General features: G+C 45.0%; 2 protein-coding genes across 4 annotated transcripts in view; one reads left to right on the top strand and one right to left on the bottom strand.

The window, feature by feature from the left end:
* The window catches only part of slc25a48 (solute carrier family 25 member 48), a 12857-nt gene extending 4005 nt beyond the window's left edge, over window positions 1-8852 (top strand). For all 3 annotated transcript variants that reach the window (XM_035650228.2, XM_035650227.2, XM_047334386.1), the window contains 4 exons: window positions 2096-2348; window positions 3946-4233; window positions 5835-5968; window positions 7780-8852. In XM_035650228.2, coding sequence (XP_035506121.1) covers window positions 2096-2348; window positions 3946-4233; window positions 5835-5968; window positions 7780-7893 — 789 coding nt within the window. In that variant the 3' untranslated portion in view covers window positions 7894-8852. The remainder of the gene's footprint in view (window positions 1-2095; window positions 2349-3945; window positions 4234-5834; window positions 5969-7779) is intronic.
* Window positions 8853-12304: 3452 nt separating this feature from the next.
* Window positions 12305-25000, bottom strand: part of LOC118319670 (complexin-2) — a 32259-nt gene continuing 19563 nt past the window's right edge. The window contains exons 3-4 of the mRNA XM_035650232.2: window positions 18392-18567; window positions 12305-17783 (exon numbers count right to left, since the gene is read on the bottom strand). Coding sequence (XP_035506125.1) covers window positions 17586-17783; window positions 18392-18567 — 374 coding nt within the window. The 3' untranslated portion in view covers window positions 12305-17585. The remainder of the gene's footprint in view (window positions 17784-18391; window positions 18568-25000) is intronic.

Below are 25000 nucleotides of genomic sequence, written 5' to 3'. Positions count from 1 at the left end.
TTCCTTTGGTCGTCTGTCGGGGGCGTCACATCCCCTTTGTGATGCCAGATCAGTCGAAGTATTTAAACGACACACTTTTAGATGTTGCTGGTTTTTGACTCTATATTTCAACGTCGAACATCTGGATCTGAAGTCATCAGAGAAACACGCTGAGCGAAGGTTAGCTCACGTTGACCACAGCGACTCCCATCATCCTGTTGCTTCGCCATGTCACCAGACTTTTGTTATCACACCAATTTGGCGCCCGCTAGTGACAGAAATGTACTTTTTGTAAAAATCAGAGAATATTTCCTCACCGTCACTTCTTTATGCCCCAAAAATATAAAATCCGGGTCCGTTGGTCCGTTGATCCGATGGTCCGATGGTCCGTTGGTCCAATGGTCCGTTGGTCCGTTGGTCAGATGGTCCAATGATCCGTTAGTCAGATGGTCCGTTGGTCAGATGGTCAGATGGTCCGTTGGTCAGATGGTCCGATGATCCGATGGTTTGTTGGTCAGTTGGTCAGTTGGTCAGTTGGTCAGATGGTTTGTTGGTCAGTTGGTCCGATGGTCAGATGATCCGTTAGTCTGATGGTCCAATGGTCAGATGATCCGATGGTCCGATGGTCCGTTGGTCCGTTGGTCCGTTGGTCCGATGGTTTGTTGGTCAGATGGTCAGATGGTCCAATGATCCGTTAGTCCGATGGTCAGATGATCCGATGGTCCGATGGTCCGTTGGTCCGTTGGTCCGATGGTTTGTTGGTCAGATGGTCAGATGGTCCAATGATCCGTTAGTCCGATGGTCAGATGGTCCGTGGGTCAGATGGTCAGATGATCCGTTAGTCCGATGGTCCGTTGGTCCGATGGTTTGTTGGTCAGTTGGTCAGATGGTCCAATGATCCGTTAGTCCGTTGATCCGTTGGTCCGATGGTCCGTTGGTCCGATGGTCCGTTGGTCCGTTGGTCCGATGGTTTGTTGGTCAGTTGGTCAGATGGTCCAATGATCCGTTAGTCAGATGGTCCGTTGGTCAGATGGTCCAATGATCCGATGGTTTGTTGGTCAGTTGGTCAGTTGGTCAGATGGTTTGTTGGTCAGTTGGTCCAATGGTCAGATGATCCGATGGTCCGATGGTTTGTTGGTTTGTTGGTCCGATGGTCCAATGGTCCGTTGGTCCGTTGGTCCGATGGTCCGATGGTTTGTTTGTCAGCAGGATTACACAGAAACATCAGGACGTATTTCAGTGAAACTCTGTGGGAGGACGGCACACGGGCCAAGAAAGGGTTTTCGTTGAAACAAAAAGGCATATTTACGTCTGCACTCCTACTGAGTACAGTTGTAGTTTGCTAAATTCTTTACTTAACTTCAAAGGCTAAAACTTATAATTATTCAGTTTCCTGTTGAAGAACACAGAAAAAGAACCAGATGTAATTGTTGGCTCATTGTTTTCACACACAGACTTGATTTGAGCTTAAGTTGGTTTGGGGTTTGGGTTTTTTTTCTCTCCAGTTTCTTTGATGGAAATGAATTCAGCCTGGGAATTTATTTGCAGACTAGATCATACAATTGTGAGTTTTGCAACAAAACCAAAAGGAATTCTCTGCTTCAGGCTGGAGACTAATCTGCACATCTCGTAGGTGGGAGCCGGAGAAAAGAGGCTGCTACAAAGTGACTCACGTCCTGGTCGGCGCTGACCGCTCCTCAGAAACAACCTGCTGATTGTAGAAGTTTTGACCACACTTTGGTTTGTTTGGTGCATTATTTGATCTTTTTCTTTACAATAAAAACCATAAGAGTTGGAGCTCTCGGTGTCTCAGGCCCACTCTCTGTCAGGAGCCACAGCTCTGCTCTCGGGTCCAGCGATCTGTTCATGCGGTGGACAGCTGTGTATTATTTTCTTCATGTGTCGTCGTCCCCCCCCCCCTCCCCCGTTGGGAAGGAAAACTTTCCGCAAATTAAATGTTTGGCAGCATCTTCAACCCATATTTCATTCTGTGTATTGTTGGCACAGGTTTATTCATCCAAAGCGCACTCTTCAGTTTAAAGAAGTGTATCGCCTGGTTTTCATGGACTTTGACCACGTGGAAAATGTTTGGAATTCTCTCCGTTCTGCTCCTCAGGTCATGGGGTTTTTCAAGGGCATGTCTTTCCCGCTGGCCAGCGTCACCGTCTACAACTCGGCCGTGTTCGGCTTCTTCAGCAACACGCAGAGACTCATAAGCAAGTATCGCTACGGCGACGGGCAGCATCCGTGCGGCATGCTGGACCTGACGGTGGCCAGCATGCTGACTGGACTGATGTCGGTGGGCCTGGGAGCCCCCGTGGACCTGGTCAAGATCCGACTGCAAATGCAGACGCAGATGGTCCTCGCAGGTAAAATCAGGGTTTGCGGATCTGGATGGGGGGGGATCGTTTGGGTTGTTGTTTAGGGTTGTTTTTTTCTTCTTGGGCTGCGGGAAGGAAGAACAATGTTTTCTAAAGCTGCTTATCTGCAGCCCAGCTGACACAGCTGCAGATTAACAGCTGTTCTGCCAAACACGGCAACGCCCAGAAAGACCCACGGAGACATTGTGTTTTTTATTGTCTGTTCAAAGATTAATTCAGAAATAAAACTTTCAAAAAATTATTATACATATGAAAAAGAAGATTGATTAAAAAAAAAAGTATAAAAGAGACCTGTCAGTTTTCATGATGACGTTACAGCTTCAGAAGAAATATGATAGCTTATCAATACTGTGTCTCTCTGAGGTCCGTCACCTGTCCACCTCTCTTTGAGTTATTATATTATATATGAATTATTACTGTATGGAAAGAAACTTAATCTGCACATATTTAGATCATTGATTAACTGTTTTAGTCATTGAAAAGACATTTAAAACAATGGATGGCTCCAGTTTCTCAGATTTGAGATCTTCTAGGCTTTAACTTTCAAGACGCCACCTCAGTTTTCTCTTCTGAGTTTTTGTCTGGAGACAATAATTTGCCAAACTTACAGATGATGAAAACCTTTTGGTGACTTTCAGCCCCTGTCGCTCAAACCTGCTGGTTTATAGGAAGTTGTGTGTAACTCCGTTAAACAATAAACCAGTAAAACTGAGGTCAGAAGTTTAAAGAGGCGACATCGCACGTGAAAAATCGAATTGTCTGTTTATTCTTGAGGACTTATTGTTTCGTTGGCTTCCTCAAACACACTTTTAACAGACTTTGAAAGCTCTTAATAAGCTAAATTAGTTTTTCATGCTGTACAACGCGTTCACTGACCTCCCGTCACATTCACTGACCTCCCGTCACCTTCACTGACCTCCCGTCACGTTCACTGACCTCCCGTCACGTTCACTGACCTCCCGTCACGTTCACTGACCTCCCGTCACGTTCACTGACCTCCCGTCACGTTCACTGACCTCCCGTCACCTTCACTGACCTCCGTCACCTTCACTGACCTCCCGTCACATTCAATGACCTCCCGTCACCTTCACTGACCTCCCGTCACCTTCACTGACCCCCCGTCACGTTCACTGACCTCCCGTCACCTTCACTGACCTCCCGTCACCTTCACTGACCTCCCGTCACGTTCACTGACCTCCCGTCACGTTCACTGACCTCCCGTCACGTTCACTGACCTCCCGTCACGTTCACTGACCTCCCGTCACCTTCACTGACCTCCCGTCACGTTCACTGACCTCCCGTCACTTTCACTGACCTCCCGTCACGTTCACTGACCTCCCGTCACGTTCACTGACCTCCCGTCACGTTCACTGACCTCCCGTCACTTTCACTGACCTCCCGTCACTTTCACTGACCTCCCGTCACCTTCACTGACCTCCCGTCACGTTCACTGACCCCCCGTCACCTTCACTGACCTCCCGTCACCTTCACTGACCTCCCGTCACGTTCACTGACCTCCCGTCACCTTCACTGACCTCCCGTCACCTTCACTGACCTCCCGTCACCTTCATTTGCCCTCCTGCAGAAAACCTGAACCTGGCTGGCAACGTATCGAACAGCAGCAACATCCCCCTGCGCTCCGTCGACATCCCCAGCCAGAGACTCTACCGAGGGCCCGTCCACTGCATCAGCAGCATCCTGCAGACCGAGGGCCTCCAGGGCCTGTACAGGGGGGCCGGGGCAATGATCCTGCGGGACGTCCCGGGCTACACGCTCTACTTCATCCCCTACACCCTCTTCTGCAACCTGCTGAAGCCAGACGCCACGTCGAGTCCTCACCCGTGCTCCATCTGGCTCGCTGGAGGACTGGCAGGTGAACGTCATGAGCCATGTCATAGTATTCTGTATGAAAAACATCAAATTTTACTCACCACGGTGGTTTGTTGGCTGGAAGAATGAGTTATGTTGGATTTAAGTTAAATCAAGGCCAGTCGCCACAGCCGAGTACAGGGAAGAATAATACGGAATAAAATGTCATAAAATTGTCATAGGATGTTATAGAAATATATTTTAAAGTCAAAGTATAGTAAATCCCCCCAAAAATCATAGTATAGTATTTTTTAATACAGATAAATAAACTAGTTATTTTATCCTCAAAACATAAATAAAATTGTAATAACTTTCTTCTCATTATGGAAACTTATAGAAAGTTGCTTCTTTTGCTGCGTTCACATGGGACGTGATGCGAATTTCCGCTTTGCTTTGCTCGAACATTTGAACAGACACGCACACACACGCACACACACACACACACACACACACACACACACACACACACACACACACACACGCACACACACACACACACACACACACACACACACACACACACGCACACACACACACACACACACACACACACACACACAAACACACACACACACACACACACACACACACAAACACACACACACACACGCACACGCACGCACACACACACACACACACACACACACACACTCAACTTTGTGTTTAATCTACTCTCGTGAATAATTCGCGTCCGGTGTGAACGCAGCATTCGTGTCTTCATAGTTTATTCTGTTGCAGCTCTGCTCTGACGCACCAACTGAAATGAAACAAACTATTTGAAGTGAAATATGTTAAAATATCATAACTTATATTTCTTTTCTTTAACTTTAACGCCCTCTGCGTATCTTTATCTGCTGTGATCACATGGTTCCACTTGCAGCTTCCACAAATGATCCATGTTTCATGTTTTTTATTGACCCGTGACAAACTTTGCTTCGTGAAGTCGTGATATAAATACACGTGAACTCATTTCACCCGTAGGAGGCGAGTTAGTTGGAAGTGACTCCTCGTCTCGGGGGGGGGGGGGTCGACTTACAGTAAAGCTGACCACATACTTCAGGTTGAGTGCATGAGATCTGTGTCCGGCCTGTGTGTTCAACCACGCTCCGTTTACACCTTGTGGAGTGAAGAAGAAAATAAACATAATGTTTAATTCTTATAAAATCATTTTTATGTATGGACAGCCGGTCTAATTGGTCCAGTGGCAGTAGATTTGTGCACCGTCACATTCTGTCTCGTGTGAGGAGATGAAGTTCAGCCGCGTGGGCGTCGACCTTTGACTCGTCCACCGGTTGAACTTTGGACATCAAGGCTCTTTTGGCGAGTACATGAGTTTTGAAAAGGTTCAAATTTCTGACCTTTGACCCCTCTGTGTCCCAGCTTGGACATGGTCTGTGTCGGTGTCGGTGTCGGTGTCTCTGTCTCACCTGATGAACAGGTCAACAGGAACTAAAGACCCCTCTTCCTCCTCTTCGTCTACCTCCTCCTCTTCGTCCTCCTCCTCTTCCTCCTCCTCTTCCTCCTCCTCCTCTTCCTCCTCCTCCTTTTCCTCCTCCTCTTCCTCTTCCTCTTCTTCCTCCTCCTCCTCCTCCTCCTCTTCCTCAGGGTCCATCTCCTGGGTTACGGCCACGCCGGCTGACGTGGTGAAGAGCCGCATGCAGGCCGACGCTCAGCTGCAGAGGAAGTACAAGGGAATCGTGCACTGCATCATCCAAAGCTACAGGTCGGAGGGAATGCAGGTGAGCGAGCGATGGAGTCAAACAGGAAGTCATGCAAATACCAGAATCACTGAAGATGTCATAAGACTTCTGGGCGTGTTCCAGGCTAACGCTACTGGATGTTGTGTTTTTTATAAAAGAAAATATGTAAAAGCTTATCGGTAGTTCATAAGGAAGCAAAACGGATTAAAGTGAAAATACCCATTGAGACGAAAAGAAAAATTCAAAAGCTTTCAGAGACATTTGCTGAAGCATTTACCAACGAGCCGTGTCAGAGCAAAGGGTCAAGGGTCAAAGGTCAAAGGGCATGACGTCTTCAGAACAGCGATCGTCCTCTTCAGTTCATAACCGTCAGAAGTTCGAGGTGTGTCGCCTCCAAACACAGGAAATAAAACGTGAACATGAATCGGCGGCGGCAGAATTTCACACACAGCAGATCTTTATTATAGATTATTAAATAATCTGTAGTTCAGTTGATCGCTTATTCTACAAAATGTGTGAGAAGCTGCGTTGGTTCAAATCCCACATTCAATTTAAAATTTTAAAAAAGTGTGAAATGAGGGTCAACTTCCAATTTGAGAGACAGAAAACAATAACTTTTTTTGAGCATATTTGCAATAGAATTAACATCATGTACCAGTTTCACAGTATTTCTTTCATCACATGAAGGATCATTTTTCTCTATATTTCTCAGTCAAAGTTTCACAACCTTCATGAGTGTGAGATTCTGCAGCGCCAGATTTTATTTCCAAGAAAGAAATATTGTCAAACTGGCAATAAACATTTATTAAATGTAATCTGGTTCAGAATTTATAAAGTCAAATGTGAAGTGACTTCACTGAGCAGCCACAGTCACTGAAGTCACAGATGTTCGAGAAGAACTGCGTAACCCAGTCGGAGTCAGTTCTCAGAACTCCCACTTCCCCTGAAGTGTCTCGTATCATGTAAGTCCATCAGCGAATCAAAAGCTCGGCATGAGGACGAGCTCGCTTTGGTGAGAGTCATATTACGACGTCGGACGGATATACAGTATGAGACAGTCACTTGGTAATCTGATGAAATGTGTGTAGGAGAGAAGTGTCACAGAGAAACACTGAGGACACGAGCAGCTGAACAACATCACGTCCAGCAGCTGATCAGCGTCGCATCAAAACCACAAACAGCACTAACCCTACCTCGATGTCAAAGGTCACAGAACGGAGGTCGTCAATAACAGTGACCTGGACGTTCAGGCCTCAGATCCATGAGTCGGGTCGACGAGGACAAACACGACCTGTTGCACCGAGAGTCTTTATATAAACACGTCTCAATAATCTCAATAATAAAATCATAACAATTGTGAAACGATTTTTAGAATGTGCATAAAAATGAACACGTCACACCAATATTTTAACTGCAGCAAAGCGAATAACACCATTATTTTTGCGATATTCTTCTGCGTCCAATCTCATTTAGCAGCGTTGAATACTATTATATCTGTGTGTTGCTTTTTTAAAAAGTAGTTTGCAAAGTATTAAGGCCAACGACAGATCTCCAGCGACTCGTTCATTTTGTCTTTACGTGGACCAGATCCCAGGTGTGAATAATAAAATGAATCATGTCTAAATTCCACGGAGCTACTTGAGTTTCTGGCTCCTGATTTCACTACCACTGGTCTACTGAGCATATATATACTTATATATACTTATATATACATTACATGTCAGGATGTCTGATGAAGAACTGTTGGTTACACATTTTGAAAGTAAGAGTAAATATAAAACGTTCGTCACTAATAAAACTGTGTTGTTGTTGTTGTTGTTGTTGTTGTTGTTGTTGTTGTTGTGGTGCAGGTCTTCTTCCGCGGAGCGTCGGTGAACGCCATCCGAGGCTTCCCCATGAGCGCCACCATGTTCCTGACCTACGAACTCTCGCTGCAGTTCTTGCAGGAGGCGTCTCGGTGGTGAAGGCATCTCGTCGCTCGACGCTGCGTCTCTGAGGCCAGAGGGACACGACGGCGTGTTGCGACACGGTCGACGCCGACTCGTTGGTCAAGAGAAGTCGGATCATCGGGAGATTGTGAAACAAAATGTCTGGTGGAAGTTTCAACCTTCTCTTGACCTGCAAATCACCAAATCAATAGTGACGACGGGCGCCGCCCACTTTGACTATATATATATATATATTTTATCTTTGAAATGTTTAGCTTGTTTCCCTTTAGATTTGATTGGCTTCAATTTGAGTAGGATTATAAAACTCAAATGAGTTCACATCCCCAATCAATTCGTTTGACTTTTCTTTTCTTTTTTTTAATTCTAATATCAGATTTAGAATATATTTATTAAAAAAATTGCTTAAAGTTGCACTGCACATGTTCTGTATGTACCGTCCACTTGTACATATTATTATATTTCTGTTTCTTACATTAAGAAAAGTGACTTTAACAAGTTTAGTGTTAACTTCACATTAACATGAGCTTTTTCCACAGTACTATTAAACTAGTACTGTTAAAATGCACGACTTCAGAAACACATGATAAACCGTTATAGTACAGATTTACATTATCATTTTTTTTGTTTTAAGCAACAGAAGTTTCATTCTGAAATGAATTGACCACCGAGTCCTCGACTCTTAAAATAATTATTACTTTCACGTGTTAAATCAGTATATTACAGTATATTTACTTTCCTGCTTCTGAAAGTGTTTGTCATTTCATTTCAACACTTATTAATCTGCCTTTAATGAATCTGCGGAGCCTCTCGATCAGATGTTTCTCATGTCGGAGCGAATATCTTCTATGAAATGTATCCGCCTGCCTCACAGTCATATTTTAATTAGCTTTCTCGTCATGTAAATACTGTGTAAATAATGTGGACTGCCATTCCAGAAAGTGTCTTACTGTACATAAATAAAGCTTTGAAACGCGTCTGTGTGTCCGCTCCTCTCTGATCCTCTCTTCTCAGATGTTCATCGTGTACAGTCGAGAGCGGGGGAGCGGATCTGTGACGGAGCTGATGGGACGAGACGTTGGCCCGGTGCCTGCAGGCTGCTGATAAGAGTCGCAGCCCGGAGGCCGCTGTCGTCATGACGACAGTCAGCGCTGCACTACGCCCCTGTGATGCTACACAATGTCCACCAGGTGGCAGCGTCTCACAACAGAAGACTCACGTTGTCCCTGACGACCGGTTCTCCTCCGAGCTTGGTCGTTCAATCGGCATCCAAGGAAATCCACATGCAGAAGAATTTTCTTTTTTTTCACCAGTACACCAGGGAATCGAACATCGCGTGTCATCATATGTCTCGAATCCTGCCACAGCTATTGCGTTTGTTATCTCTATTCTGAATGAACTTGGCTCACATTTCTTTCGTTACTTACAAGTACGACACTTCATCGCACACAGAATCCTCTGTTTCCTTCACCACCCCCACTTCCAATCAGAAAGCTCTTATATCCCGGGTACCTGCGGTCTCATGTCACTCATAACAAACCTGTTTCAAAGCTAAGGTTGCGTGATGCCTGGTGACCTCACCGATGACTGGTGGGTTAAGGCCATCGATAGAATGAGCTCATCATCATCTTGATTCGTCTGGGGCTCATACAGTTTAAGGTATTTCATAGAACACACTTTTCTGAAGCCAAATTGGCAGAAATATACCCTGACGTAGACGATAGGTGCAACCGGTGTGTCTTTGCCCCTGAGACCACAGTCAGAACACTTTCTGACGTCCTAAATCTTCAGCCTCGTCCTCTGAAAGTTCTTTTTGGAGTCGGCCTGGTTCCTTCTGCCTCCTCAAGACCACAAGCAGATGTTGTTGGATTCTCATCTCTCCTCGCTCGGACTTCTTTAACTTCTTTTAACTTCTTGTAGATCAACAGTCAATAGAACAGTAGAAAGTATAGAGAATAATTGTTGGGGGGTTTATTCATCACGTAGAACGACCGAGGCTGCAGTCCAACTCCACAGAGACATGATCCACCCATTCGCACACGGTTGTCGTGTGCAGCAACTTAGCATGTTTCAGAAACATGGTGAAAATATAATTATACGTATTCCAAATAGCCCAGTGTGTACGCCTGCCTCCAGCAAAATGGATTAAAGTACACACACACACACACGCAATTATACAACCTCTCTTCTTGGCATTTACAGTGTCGCCATTAAATGTGAGCTTTTGCTGAAATTACCAGCTAATCTCTTCCCTCCACATGTAAACGCCTTGAGGAGTTTTCCTCAGGAGACGGAAACACACTGAGCCACTTCTGTGCAGTCAAAAGGGCCTGAAGCAGAGAAGTCTGTTGGGTTGGAAAGTACAAACAGCCCCCCCACACACACACACACCCACACACACACACACACACACACACACACACACACACACACACACACACAGACACACACACACACACACAGACACACACAGACACACACACACACACACACACACACACACACACACACACACACACACACACACACACACACACACACACAGACACACACACACACACACACACACACACACACCCACACACACACACACACACAGACACACACACACACACACACACACACACACACACACCCACACCCACACACACACACACACACCCACACACACAGACACACACACACACACACACACACACACACCCACACACACACACACAGACACACACACACACACACACACACACACACACACACACCCACACACACACACACACACACCCAAACCCACACACACACACACACCCACACACACACACACAGACACACACACACACACACACACACACACACACCCACACCCACACACACACACACACACACCCACACACACAGACACACACACACACACACACACACACACACCCACACACACACACACAGACACACACACACACACACACACACACACACACACCCACACACACACACACACACACCCAAACCCACACACACACACACACCCACACACACACACACAGACACACACACACACACACACACACACACACACACCCACACACACACACACACACCCACACCCACACCCACACACACACACACACACACACACACCCAAACCCACACACACACACACACACACACCCACACACACACACACACACACACACACACACACACACACACACACACCCACACACACACACACACACACACACACACACACACACACACACTAATTTGTCTTTCATTCAGGATTAACGAGACTGTAAAAGAGCAAATCACTGCTGGTGATTCATCAGCTACAGAACACTGGACCTTTCTATCGAGAGGAACATTTATTCAGCTACTAATCTGATAACCAGCAAATTGTGGAATTCATTGTTACGTGGAAAATAAAATTTAAAAGGAGATTGATTGTTTTTCTCTGTTTCATATCTTTGTATTTTGACTGTTGCTGACGCCATCTTTCATTATTTAATAACTACATAGATAACATTCTTTAATTAACTAATTTTTTTTATAGTCTGCAGATGAATTGATAAAGTGAAAACAATCATTAGTTGCAACTCAATATCAACCCACCGTGACGTCACCCGTTGGTTTGTGAGCGCCATCTTGTTTTCGCCGGGCGTAGAATCGGGGGCGGGGTCTGACTGAGCGCCCACCTACACCTGTAACCATGCACCGATTGGACGCACCAGCTGTCAATCAGTTTGACTCTAAAAGAAAAAGAATTGGTCTGATTTCTCTCACAGAAAATGTCAGACAACAGTGAGAAATATCCGTCGTCATATATATTTGAAATGTCTGGTGTCGTTCAGTTCACTATATCTAGAAGAAGAGAAGCAAACATCACATCTTCCTCACATTGAAGAAGAAAACCTTGACATTATTGTTCATAAAATGTATGTTATTATACTTGAATCTCTAAACCGAGTCAATGTTTGGTGACGTGACCTCTGGAACGTTTGTATTATGAGACAGGAAATGGCTGTTCTTTATTATGTATTTCATTGTTTGAATATTGTGTGTATGGTTAATACATCCTTACAAACAACTTTACTGTTGATGAGACTTCTGTTCATCCCGATTCACAACAGACCCGTCGACAGAACTTTGTTGTCCAGCAGCTTCACAGAAGCACATTAATATCTGAATCAAATGAACAACGAGCTTTAACAACAACTGTGTGTGTCACCCCCCCCCCCGCACAAAAAGCTGAATATTATTCCTCCTCTTCCTCCTATTATTATTCTTCTTATTATTAATAAGAAGAATAATAATAAGAAGAAGAAGAAGAAGAAGAATAATGAACTCTCGACACATCCTGACACCAACGCAGTTTGTGAAAAAAACTAAATTACCATTGAAGTAAAGACAAGAAAAGGAAAAATAAAAACACAGGTGATCTTTTTATAAATCTTTATTATAATTTTTTTATTAGTTTTATGCATTTAATTTCCAAAAAGAATGACTCAGTTCTATCGATGAGACAGTTTTACAGTGATTGGGCTCCACATAGACTATATGACATGCAAATAAGGAAGAAAAACAAACAGCAAATGAACTCATATTTTACATTCTTAACCTCTGCACCCTGAAATTATTTCACCCTGAATTAAACAGAAAGAGCCTCTAGATCAAGTTAAAGGAAGTTTAATAAAATAAAAAAACATTCCCCAATTGAGCTGTTAGTATATTTTTGAATGGGGTTTTTGTTTCACCTATTACATGATGTAATTGTCACCAGTCTGGACTGTTCACGTATGAGCCTCTGGAGGGAGCTACTGCAGCGACCTGCACACGGTCACATCATCAGCATACATTTGATAAATCCAGAGTGCCGTCTAAAGGGACGCCTGCCAGGTACTGTGGTGGTGGTGGTGGTGGTGGCAAATTATTATTATCTACCTCATGACGTCGACTCTGTAGATGCCATAACATTGTCAGAGTAACATTTCAACGGAATCTAGTGCAAATGCCAAAATGACTGGAATGTTTTCATTGAGTTTCACAGGAAAGTTAACGAAGTCATGAGACGAGCTTCTTGTCGGTGCAGAACTCACTGAGCAGCGTTCACTTCTGGATCGACTGGCAGGATTCAGCAGGGCAGTTATAATAATATTCATATAAGTTTACGTGGAAATGTTAGTCAGACGGTCAAATGTTATGGCATCGCTGAAATCAGGGAAAAGGGTTCTGGGGATGAACGATAACGTTTAAAGGACAGTTTTAATTCTAATATATTCTCTCCAGCTCAGTCGCTCAACGCGTTACATGAAGTTTTATTTACTGAGTAAACTTCTATGCAATCATTTGCGTGCTGCCAGTATGAATTCCTTTGTAATTTTCATGAGATAAATCACCAAAAAACTTAATGGAGAATCTGACATTTCTTTCTTGTTGCTGTTGGACGGAGGATGAACGGCGGCTTGGCAGCGTTCCTCAGATCTCTGAATGTTTCTGGGCTCCTGACAACAGAAGATGCTTTGATAATCCAGTTTTTTCAGTCGTGGTCTGTGGCTCGAGTCCCCCCTCACCCCCCCTCCATAGAAAACCATCAACCCATCAGTGGGTGGACTTCGAGTTTCAGAGGAAAACTGGCCAAGATTCGATTGAAGCTGTTTAACGTCTTTGAGGCCTTTTTCGTTTTTCAGAATCTACACTGGTGGTTTTCATCGCTCTTGTTCAGCCACATCCATTTCTGTTGGGAAAATAAACAGCGTATATATTCCATGTAAAGTTATACTAATTATACTTAAAGAAACGCCTCCTTGCTTTTACACTGTCGGGGATCAAACCAAGGATCATATCTGGAGGGAAACAGCCACAGCGGCTCGTAAAAACATGTTCACAGCATCTCATGCGACCAGAGCGAGTTACAACAAGGACACGTCACGTCAGATGAGTTACCAGCGACCTCACAGACAGATGACATGATAATAGCCCTTTTCTATGAGGCAGTTCACCTGCTGTGACGCCTGGAGACGAGTCCCGCTGAGAGACTGTTCCACATACAGACGATGTATGGCTGTAGTTTCCGTGAAGGGCCCATGAATTTAAGACTAGTCCAGGATCTGCGTCCCCCTTTCACCTCCCCACTGGGGCGAGGGGATACAAGGCCATGTGCTGGTCTGGTCCCGGGTGCAAGAGTAAGAAATGAACCAATCAAGGTGATTCTCCTCAGACAAAGCAGGACTGAGAAGCTTCTCCACGTCTGCACTGCAACCATCTCATCCAACGCGGCTGAAGCTCGCGGACAAAAGTAACACGGGTGGTTTGGTTACGATAAAATAAATCTCTCTGCAGGTTTTTTCTTTTTTTTTGATTGCACGTCCCCCATTTTCAATTTGAAAAGCCTCCAATGAATCTCAGAGTTGATGAGTTGTAGCTCTGCAGGAGTAAGACGTGATGATTGACAGCTGAGATTGACATGTAGTTGGTTGACCTCCGCTCCCTGATCACTCCTACACAGACTGTGCCGTCACACAGATGGTGGCGTCCGTATCCCAGAGTAACTCCTGAACAGTGGGAGGAGCTGTGCTTGGCACTGTGAGGCCATGAGGTCAACACCTACGCTCGCGTCAGTATTACACACAGCTGCAGTTTGTTGCTGTGACGCCCACACAAAAGCTTTGTGCCTCAGCTGAATAACCAAGCTCCCGTGCGATCGCAGCCTCAAACCTCAGTCGACCGAGAACAAACGGTCGAACGCTCAACGAGACCATCGGCCAATCTCTCTGGATCCAATGCACAGATCCTGTTGCCCGGAGACGCCCACAGAAACAGGACATGTTTGTCTTTTTGACATTTGGTGTGTTTTTCTTCTCTAGAGAACATACAGTATTCATGCTCAACATTTGAAAGGAATGTGTGAAGTTTTTTTGTTTTTTTTGACGCAGTGAAACTGGGGATCCGCCCCTAGTTTCACTACGGTGCACAAAATAGTTCAAAGACACAATTACATAGTATAAACCAGGACTATATGAATCAACGACATGGCCTCACATCACAGACAAGTAGAGTCACACACATATAAACACACACACACACACACACACACTTACAGTACATGTAGAACACTGAGACAATTATAACAATGGCTTCTTTTTTCTACGCACATTTTCTTTGTGCACACATTAGTTTACATGTTTAAAGATACAAGAATGGTGAGGACTTACAAACAAATATGCAACTATCTTCTTTCTTTTTTTAAACAGAAAACAAACATGTGATCGAAACTTTCGATGCTGAAATATTCTTTTTGTCGTTTTAATTATTGCAATCTAAACGATATGGCTTTGTCTAGTGAAAAGTCCTATCTGAGCAAGAAAATGAAAATAAGGAAGATGTTCTCATAATGATCATGACAACTCCATCGTAGTCTTTTTAATCCTTAAAGCTACAGTGTGTAATTTTCGAAACTTTCTGCCGGCATCTGGTGGTAAAGTTGCAAACCGCAACCAACTAAGCGACCGACAGGGGACACTTTATGGCGGCGCACCGCTGATTCCATTTCCGATTTCCAGCAGCGTCTGTAAATTCAACGCAAACGCAACGTAATCTGGACCGTTTAGTTCAAACGGTCGGGTCCACCTCATGTTACTATATTTAACTCATACATGAACACATAGTTATTGACAATATATTCAATTTCTGTGAATAACTTCTCCTAAATATTACACACTGTAGCTTTAAAGTTATTCTAAATTCCAAACTCATGGGGCAATGTATTCATCACACATCGTCGCGTAGCTAACCTCTGAAAGGCCGCCGGATAACCAACATGCTTTATTTTACTAATAAATGTCCGTATATTAAGGTAGTTTCACTAAATAGAGATCGTTTCCATGTAAAGCACATATACTTAAATGCTATAGGACAAATCACTGTGATATTCCGTTGGATTAAGAGATGCACGATGCAGAATATAATCAGCTCTAAATGAGCTCTTCAGGCAGCGAGATGCGCCGGCTCACAGGCCAGTCTAAGTTTATTGGAAACAGGAGAGTATCATTTAGTATAGCGGTGGTCTTTGGGATGCATGCACACGCGGTATGGGCTGCTGCGTCTTTACAACAGGCCTCACACAAACAATAAAAACCAAGTTCGGTACGTGTGCCTCAGTTTCGGTGGAGACGATAGAAATAGAAAGTATCTCACCAGTATTTCTTTGGTCTCGGTTTTGATGAACTTCAGTCATGCACTCATTTAAAAGACGAAGGAGATGGAGAAGCTCGGCTGGAATGCGAAATGTAATCATATTTTGCATTTAAATAAATTTGTGGCACATTCACAACAAAGTAAAATAAAATCCAGACATTGCTTGGCGTTTGCATTCATGTGTAAAGAAGAAAAATTAGATAGTTAATCAAGTGCTTAATGTAGAACCCACATATAATCAATCATGGATGGTGTGACAGGAAATGACAACATGTACATTACCGGCGACCCCGCCCGTTTCCCGGTGGCTAATGCTTTGATTGTCTATGGGTACCACGCTACCTAAAATCATGATCTACCTAAAATCTGTAATTTCGGGCAAAGCGGCAGTGATTAACTTTTAAAAATGGGATTCATACAAGGTTGAGTCTTGTTTGTTTGCACGAATTGTGAGCTCTTGAAATCTGAAGTTTTACTTTTCTAACATGATGGAAGTTTAGCTAGCTGACTAGCATGGGAAGTCTAGCTTTGCAAAACTAGAGGTGGAAGTAAGAGATAAGTAAAACTTTTTTTTTCTTCAGCAGACAGATCTTTGGAAGCTCGTAGCCAGTGAATTAAGTTTTTAAGTTGTTTTGTGGACTGACATTTCCGGAAGTCAACGGTTTTTGAACTTCTGGAAACCCCAAAGTATGCCAGCTAGCTAGCATAAAAATCGAAAAATACAATTTTCCAAAAGTGTCCGATCTTGTATCTTTGAACGCGTGCCTACATGCTACCAACAAGTGTACAGCGGTGTGACTCAAATTAAACCCTCATTTACAATTCCTCTGCAAGAGGAGATGATATGAAGGCACATGTCCTAAAAACTCAAATGCAGATTTTATTTTATTTTTTTCATATAAAGACCTACACCAGGTTCATAAAAGTAGAAAACACCCATCAAAATTAACAAAACATGCTCCATCTACTGGAAAACACGGCGGCAGTGCCGTTTTGAAAAACCTCAGAAGCAAGAGGACAGAAGTGTCCACTGCCCTCCATTGGTCACCATTGCTTGGCAACAGATGGTGACCAACCAATCAAAATATCCTCTCTTAATTAGTTTAAAAATAACAACAGGCAAAGGACCAAAAAAAACCCCATACGAATTGTAAGAAATGTGCTAATTGGCAGTTGAAACGTTGTACAGAAATAGTGGCAAACAAAATGACCCAATTGTTGAGGAGTAGAAAAGAACAAAGTAAACAATTTCTAGAAAGGCAGTGTGTAGCCTCTAACAGTTTGGCAAGAACCCCCCTCCCGATGACTTCTACATACCCCAGATCTACACTCAATCCAGCCAACCCCAACCAGTTCAAGTCCCCCAGCCTTTCTTCTCCCCAAACCTTCCAACACCGGAAGTTCGCCCAACCCAAAGTCCCTGACACAAAGACGCCCTCCTCCCGTTGCCCCGCAGCTTAGCCCAGGCCAGACTGGACCCTGAATTAAGGGTTTGTCTGATTTGTTTTTATCTGTTTTTTGTTTTACTTCTTGAACATGTCCTGTAGAGGTCCGGGCAGAAACTTGAGGACAGTGTCGAGGATGCTCTCCTCGTCCTCCTCGTCGTCGTCTCCGCAGCCCCTCGGGATTGCCTTCTTCGGACGTGTCAGCGAACCCTCACAGGCCTGCTCCATGGCTGCTTTCTCCTCCGCCTCTTTCTCCTCCTTCTTCTTCAGCCCATACTGAGCGGAGACAGAGCACAGGATGAGGTGACAGCAGGGAAAAAAAATGGAGCTGAACGAGAAGTAAGACGACTGAGGATAGCTGTTGTTAATGATTGGTTAGGCAGATGGGCCATCGCCTCCCAAGGATGACTTCAACAAGCACAACAGATAGCATCTGGAGAAAATTGGGTTGCAACACACTGCAACCATTTTTTTCCCAGAACTTGTGAAAGTGAAATCTTGGAATCTCGAATTGGTGCCTAAAGGTTTTTACGCTTCAGACAAGTCAAGTTTCAGTTTGAGTTATGGCCAAAAACGTGTTTAGTAAGGTCACTCAAGGTAAGGTGAGGTCTATCAAAATGAGGTGATCCTGAGATATCACGTTAATCGAGAGAACAGACTGTGAACAGTACATACAAAGGTTCAGATTGATCCTTTTCCAGGTTTTTGGAATGATTTACGGCATAAACTTCGTTGGAAATACAAGGCAGAATCTATTCTATCCTCCCCCTCACAAGGTTCTCATGAGTTCAGGAATTCCAAGGTGATACTTTGTTAAGGTCCTACACTGGAAAAAAAAAGGTGAACATCATTCAGAATTCTGGTAGATGTGAGTGTTTCCTCACCTTGTCCCTGATGGTCTGTCGTACTTTTTCCCTCTCTGCCTCCATGCGGGTGTGTTTGGCCTTCCTCTCCTCCTCCTGCTGCCTCAGCGCCTCCTGACGCTCCTCCTCCTTCTTGGCTGCATCCGGGTCCTTCTCCTCCTCCCCACCAAGCATCTTACCCATGTCTTTGGTGGCCCCTGGAAAGAGGAAACACAGACACCGCAGTTGCCTTCAACTCTGGGTATACATCTTTGTTATGGCAATGATATTCCAGCGTAGGTTACAGCCAACTCAGGCCTGAACATGTGGGTGTAGTTTTGTGGCTTCAATCCTCCAGGCAGTCGATCCTCAACGTATCTACTCAGTTGTACTTGTATTTGCTCACACGCTATACTTGAGTTTAATCTTGAGTGACCCTGCAATTTCCACCCATCGCTTGTTTTTAATTTGTTTGTAACAGCCGGAGGTGATGTGCTCACGGGAACTAAAGCAGCAGAACATAAGTTCCCTTTAGTTCCTTGAAGAGGAAGAACATTGGTCACATTAAGATCATGAAATAAAACTCATGCGAACACGTAATCATACAAGGCATGGGTTAAAAATAATCTCTCATTTTCAACTGTGAAAACACTGCGTCAGCTTTTATGGGGATTAAATGGCGACAGGGTTTTTCCTGAAGATCCTTGAGGCGTCTTGGAAAAACAAAAATGAAGGAGAGGAGCCAGTTGGAAAAACGTTAAAAAAAACACTGAGAGAAAGGACGACACTCTTTCCCGTTTAACCATCTGTCACCTGTACCTTAGCACTTAGGCAACGCACTAGGTTTGAAAATTTGCACTGATTTCTGACATTCAAAGACTTGCAAATAAGTTTTAAAATCATTGTTATGATAATAAAAAGTTGCTAATGATGGCAGTAAAAAAAAAAGTCTGGTCAGGCTCCTCCACAGTGGTTCCTTCATCACTTCCTTCATCACTTCCTTCATCACTTCCTTCATCACTTCCTTCATCACTTCCTTCATCACTTTCCCCTCTGCTCTTAAAACAGTCTCCCCTATTTCTCTGTGACAGAAGCTGTTTTCCAGGCATGGAAGCGACTCTCCCTTTGGCCTATTGATATTGCTGTTGTTACCTCCTTTGGTCGATAGTAAATACAGGACCACCTGAGAGTGTATGAATTATGGATCTTCCAGCAGAGAGAAAACTTCATCTGGGTATTGATCTGCCTCTCAGGCACCGGTGAGAGCAGAGCCTGGCCGGCGGCCTGGTTTGCCATCTACTGCCTTTCTTGAGCGAGAGCCAGAATGCGGACTGAACATAATTCACCGCTGAGGAGAGTAATTGAGGAAAGGCAAAAGGGTACAAACAACGAGTAGCTGTGTGTTTTCTGTCTACTCGAGGTGAGTTGCATCTATAACTGACTTTTAGATACTTGCTAAATTATCACATTAAGTTATGTTGGCTGTCTCTCAATTAGGTGCCTTACACATTGAGGAAGGTCATGAAGTTCCTTCTTCACGGATGAAATGAAAACCGAAGGACAAACTAACTTGAGATATGTAGTTATTTTTGCAGAGGTGAGAGTTGTATTCATCTCAAGGGTTGATGCTGTTTGTTAGAGAAATCTTCTGCCCTGCTGACTGTAAAGAGGAGATGTTTGTCGATCTCAAGGTCTCTATCAACTTGTGAAGAGAGCCAATAGCTGGGCTGTGGATTATCTTAAAGTTAAGGAGCTTCTGGCACATGTTGGTTAGAATCTGGAGGTGAGGATGTCTTCTGGTATAGTCGATTGTTGGGAGGCGGCCAATGAGTGGACCACACGGAGGGTTTGGACAGAAACCGAAGACACTCTAGGGTGAAGGTCCTCTCATCAGGTTTTAAATACACCTTACGACTGGGAGGGGTAGATTCTGTCCATCTGAAAGTCTCCTCAATGCATCGTGTACCTGAATAAATACCTAACTTGCGTAAGACAACCACGTCTCCGCCTGCCTGACTACCGACGCCAGCTTCATCAACTTTTCCATAATGCTGTAGGTCCAAGGCTTTTGTTTCTGTAATTCTTGATGCTTTCAAATCCAGCACCACCACAGACAACATTTTCTACCTGCCCAATCGTACCAAGACGCCGACATCAAAGATTCCTCATCCATCCAGGCTAGCATCGTAACGTGGCTGAATAGAGCATGCTAACATTAGCATGCAGAGTCGGAAGTATTGAGCCAGGCCTGACAAGCTGAGTCAGACTTTTTTTTTTAAACTTTAAAAGAAACTGTTGTCAGGCAACTTTGGTCAGTGATGAAAGCAGGATGCACTACACACCAGCATCCACGGCTCCTTCCTTTTCATCTCCAAACATTTAAGGCGCACTTCTTCCTCGACTGGCTTTACTGATGTCGCCGTGGGATGTAACTGCAGCTGTGATGGGAGTGTAATGAAACAAGCCCTGAGAGTTGATTTATGCTTCCTCAGGATTCTTTTTAAGAATGATAGTTTGCCTGAAGAGATGTAACATGAATTCAAGACGTGCGATGTGGATGTAATGTTCTGAAAGAGAGATTTTGGAGCCAGAAAGGTTTATTAAACATTAATGGTTCAGTCATTGCTATTGATTGCCAGCCCACATCCACCCTTTGAGATATATATGTCGTGGTCATTCCGCGTTATGTGGCTGTAAAAACCTGAATTACTGCGCACATTTGAGCACACGGGAGCCAAAAGAGAACCTTTTTTTTGTGAGAATATGGCTCAGAAGAAATGTGGCTTTAAGGACTGCATGGTTCCCTCTTGGGTTCGTGAACCCGGAGGGCGAGCGGCCCTGTCGCTCTGCAGCACACTCATACAGTGGCGCTAATTGCCCCGCAGCGTTGTGTCATCCTCAGAAAACCTCGGGATGACAAATTAGCTCTCAGTTGGGGATGGAGGATGTTGAGGGGGGGCGACGGTGTAATGTTTCCCCGAACTCACCAGGGGAGCTGGGTTAAGGTCAGACTGTCCTTCGTGGGTGCAACCTTGTTTTTAAAACAGTCAAACACACACCATATGTGCCAGAACTGTGTGTGTGTGTGTGTGTGTGTGTGTGTGTGCAAACATCTAAAGGCCAAATGTACTTGTATACTGATAACATATGAATTCATCTATTTATATATATTAAGAGCAGCCCCCCTTTTTCCTTCTTTCTGCTCCGTAAATCCCAGATCAAATCAAAGTCGAAGGTTTTTTTCCCTTTGTGTCGGCAAGTGGCAAGTTTTACAATTTAAAGAAACATTTTGAATGAAGCTCAATACAATACTGGAAGAACCAGGAGATCGATGTCATTCAGATCATCTGATGAAGGCAAAAGACCTGTTTCAACTCTTGCCTCATCGTGACATCATTGGCGCGATGCTGCGCTGGCCAATCAAACGCGCCGGCACCCGGTCCTAGATTACTTTGTAGTTTGAAACCATCTTTTTGTTGTAAGACTCAGGCTCAGTGGAACTCCAGCTGAAATGCTCATGTCGATTTAATCCTTTAGCAAGTACAGTGCGTACCTCAGTTTAGCATGTTGCTCATTAGCACTTAGCAGAACAAAGAACAACTGAGCGTGATGGAAAAGTCGTTAGTTTTGCAGATATTTGATTAATAGAGTAGTTTGGATCAATTCCTTGGACAAACAAATTTCATGAATTCAATTAAACTCCGGAGCCGAGTGATCGACACTGACCGGCTGCAGATGGGGAATCAAACGGGGGAATTCATCCACGCTCCAGAGAGGTGGAGTGTTTTCTCTTTACCCTTCACGTTCCCTCCATCCATCCCTCCCTCCATCCCTCCATCCCTCCCTCCCCCCTCCATCCCTCATCCATCCCTCCATCCCTCCCCCCTCCATCCCTCCCTCCTCCATCCATCCCACCCTCCATCCCTCCCCCCTCCATCCCTCCATCTATCCCTCCATCCCTCCCTCCATCCCTCCCCCCTCCATCCGTCCGTCCATCCCTCCATCCCTCGATCCACCCCCCCTCCATCCCTCCCTCCATCCCTCCCCCTCCATCCTTCCATCTATCCCTCCATCCCTCCCTCCATCCCTCCCCCCTCCATCCGTCCATCCATCCCTCCATCCCTCCATCCCTCCCCCCTCCATCCCTCCCTCCATCCCTCCCCCCTCCCCCCTCGCTCCATCCCTCCCCCCTCGTCCTCTACTGTTCCTCTTCCCTCCCCGTGTTCTCGTTTCCCTCTTACTCTTATTAAAGTAATGTTTTCAGGACTCATTTAATTCCGTGACCTTCCTCTTCTTTTATCCTCCCTCCTCCCACTAATTTACTCTCCTCCTTTCTGTTTCATCTCTTTTCTTCGGATGCTTCTTTTCCAGCATTTGCTCCCGTCGCCACAAAACCATCACTTTAACCAGCCGACATCGTTGCCGTCATGCGGCGCTCGCTGCTCGTTCCCTCTCCTCTCCATCTCATTCCTCCTCAGCCCATCACAGGCCAGCTGACTGATTTGCGCCGCAGACAAAGGTGAGCAATTCCAGGCTAAGTGCTCAAACGGCCCCAGTCCTCTTTCTTTGTGCATTCAATCGCTCGTTACTTCATTCAGTCTTTTTCGTTTGCCAAAGGGGTTTTTAAAGACACAAAGGCTCTCGATCTGAAGAGGGCAGAGATATGACGGCATTGTGGGTAAAGCGCCCATCGGCTGTGGATGAGATGTGATTGATCAAGTAGATTTGGTTGAAGACGATTGAGGCGGATGACGAGTCTCAGATGAAACCAGGGAGAGTGAAACCTCCGTCTGAGCATTGTGAGGATGAATGGGGTTTTAAAAGAGTATTTATACATGAGCAAAAATGAACTGTTATCAAGAGTACATGTGGAGCACACGGTCTCATGTACCTCTTCTTATGCAGGTAGTTTTTTGTTCGAGTTCATCTCTGTTTTGACATTTATGTCTCACAGCTTTGAAAAAATGACACACATACCATTCAGCAGTAATGTAAAACGTGTCCCTAATAATCAAGAGAACACATTATTAACTGTACATGTGATTGTACTACATTTTGTTAAAAAGGTCCTGCATTCAAAATCAAAACATTTTCTCACATAAAAGCGTTGCATGCTTTTTTTTAGTTTTACTGTACGTTAAAAAAGCTATTATGTAGAAAATATTAATTTGAATATATAATGTCAAAGCGTCTGTTCCATGTGCACAACTGCCTCTCAGAGTTGATGTAATTATTATATTGTATCTAAATTTATTATGTTTATTTTATGTAAACAGTTGTGTTATTTTACAGCACGAGAAATTACCTCCTGTGAAAATAGTTTATGAATAGCTGCCATGATGGGAAGTTTATTTTGTTATTTAATAATAGTAATTAAACATTTAAGACAAAAATTCAGGACAATAAATAAAAACGAAATTAAAAAAATATTAGCAAAAGTGCAAAAGATGGAAAAAAAGACTAAAATAGAATTTTAAAAAATCTAAAATTATTAAAATAATCAATAAGATACGAGTAGGGAGAACAATGATTTGAATAACAAAAGGTTTTAAGAAGTAAAATAATGTAAAGGTGGTTTGTTATTCCAGTCAGAGACGGAGGGAGAAGAGGTTGAATCGTGTGTGTGGCAGGAGGTCGAGTAACTCCTCCTCTTCCTCCTCCTCCTCTTCCTCCTCCTCCTCCTCCTCCTTCCTCCTCCTCCTCTTCCTCCTCCTCCTCTTCCTCCTTCCTCCTCCTCCCCCTCCAACTCCCTCCTCCTTCTCCTCCCTCCTCCTCCTCCTCCCTCCTCGTCCCACCTCCTTCCTGCTCCTCCTTCCTGTTCCTCCCTCCTCTTCCTCCATCCTCACTCCTCCCTCCTCCTCCCTCCTCCTCACTCCTCCTCCTTCCTCCTCCTCCCCCTCCTTCGCCTCCTCCTCCTCCTCCTCCACCTCCCTCCTCCTCCTCCTTCCTCCTCCTCCCCCTCCTTCGCCTCCTCCTCCTCCTCCTCCACCTCCCTCCTCTTCCTCCTTCCTCCTCCTCCCCCTCCAACTCCCTCCTCCTCCACCTCCCTCCTCTTCCTCCTTCCTCCTCCTCCCCCTCCTCCTCCCTCCTCCTCCTCCCTCCTCCTCCTTCCCCTCCTCTTCCTCCTCCACCTCCCTCCTCCTCCTCTTCCTCCTCCTCCCTCCAACTCCATCCTCCTCCACCTCCCTCCTCTTCCTCCTTCCTCCTCCTCCAACTCCCTCCTCCTCCTCCTCCTCCTCCTCCCTCCTCCTCACTCCTCCTCCCTCCTCGTCCCACCTCCTTCCTGTTCCTCCCTCCTCTTCCTCCCTCCTCTTCCTCCTTCCTCCTCCTCCCCCTCCAACTCCCTCCTCCTCCTCCCTCCTCCTCCTTCCCCTCCTCTTCCTCCTCCACCTCCCTCCTCCTCCTCTTCCTCCTCCTCCCTCCAACTCCCTCCTCCTCCTCCTCCCTCCTCCTCACTCCCCACAGACTCACATGTTCTGGTGACGTGCTCGAGTCGGGAACCGGGTGGTTCTGTGTCGACTCGCCCGCCTGCACATCCTCACGCTGCCAGCACAGGAAATGAAGCAGCGAGCGCCGCCCGTCCGATGCAGGAGCAGTTCACGCTGATCTTTTTAACAGATTGTCTCGATATTACAGTATCTCTTATCTGAG

This window comes from Scophthalmus maximus, chromosome 9 (genome assembly GCF_022379125.1).
Source record: "Scophthalmus maximus strain ysfricsl-2021 chromosome 9, ASM2237912v1, whole genome shotgun sequence".
Lineage (NCBI taxonomy): Eukaryota > Metazoa > Chordata > Actinopteri > Pleuronectiformes > Scophthalmidae > Scophthalmus > Scophthalmus maximus.
The sequence above is the reverse complement of the archived record's forward strand: the minus strand, read 5'-3'. Positions and strand labels throughout refer to the sequence as shown.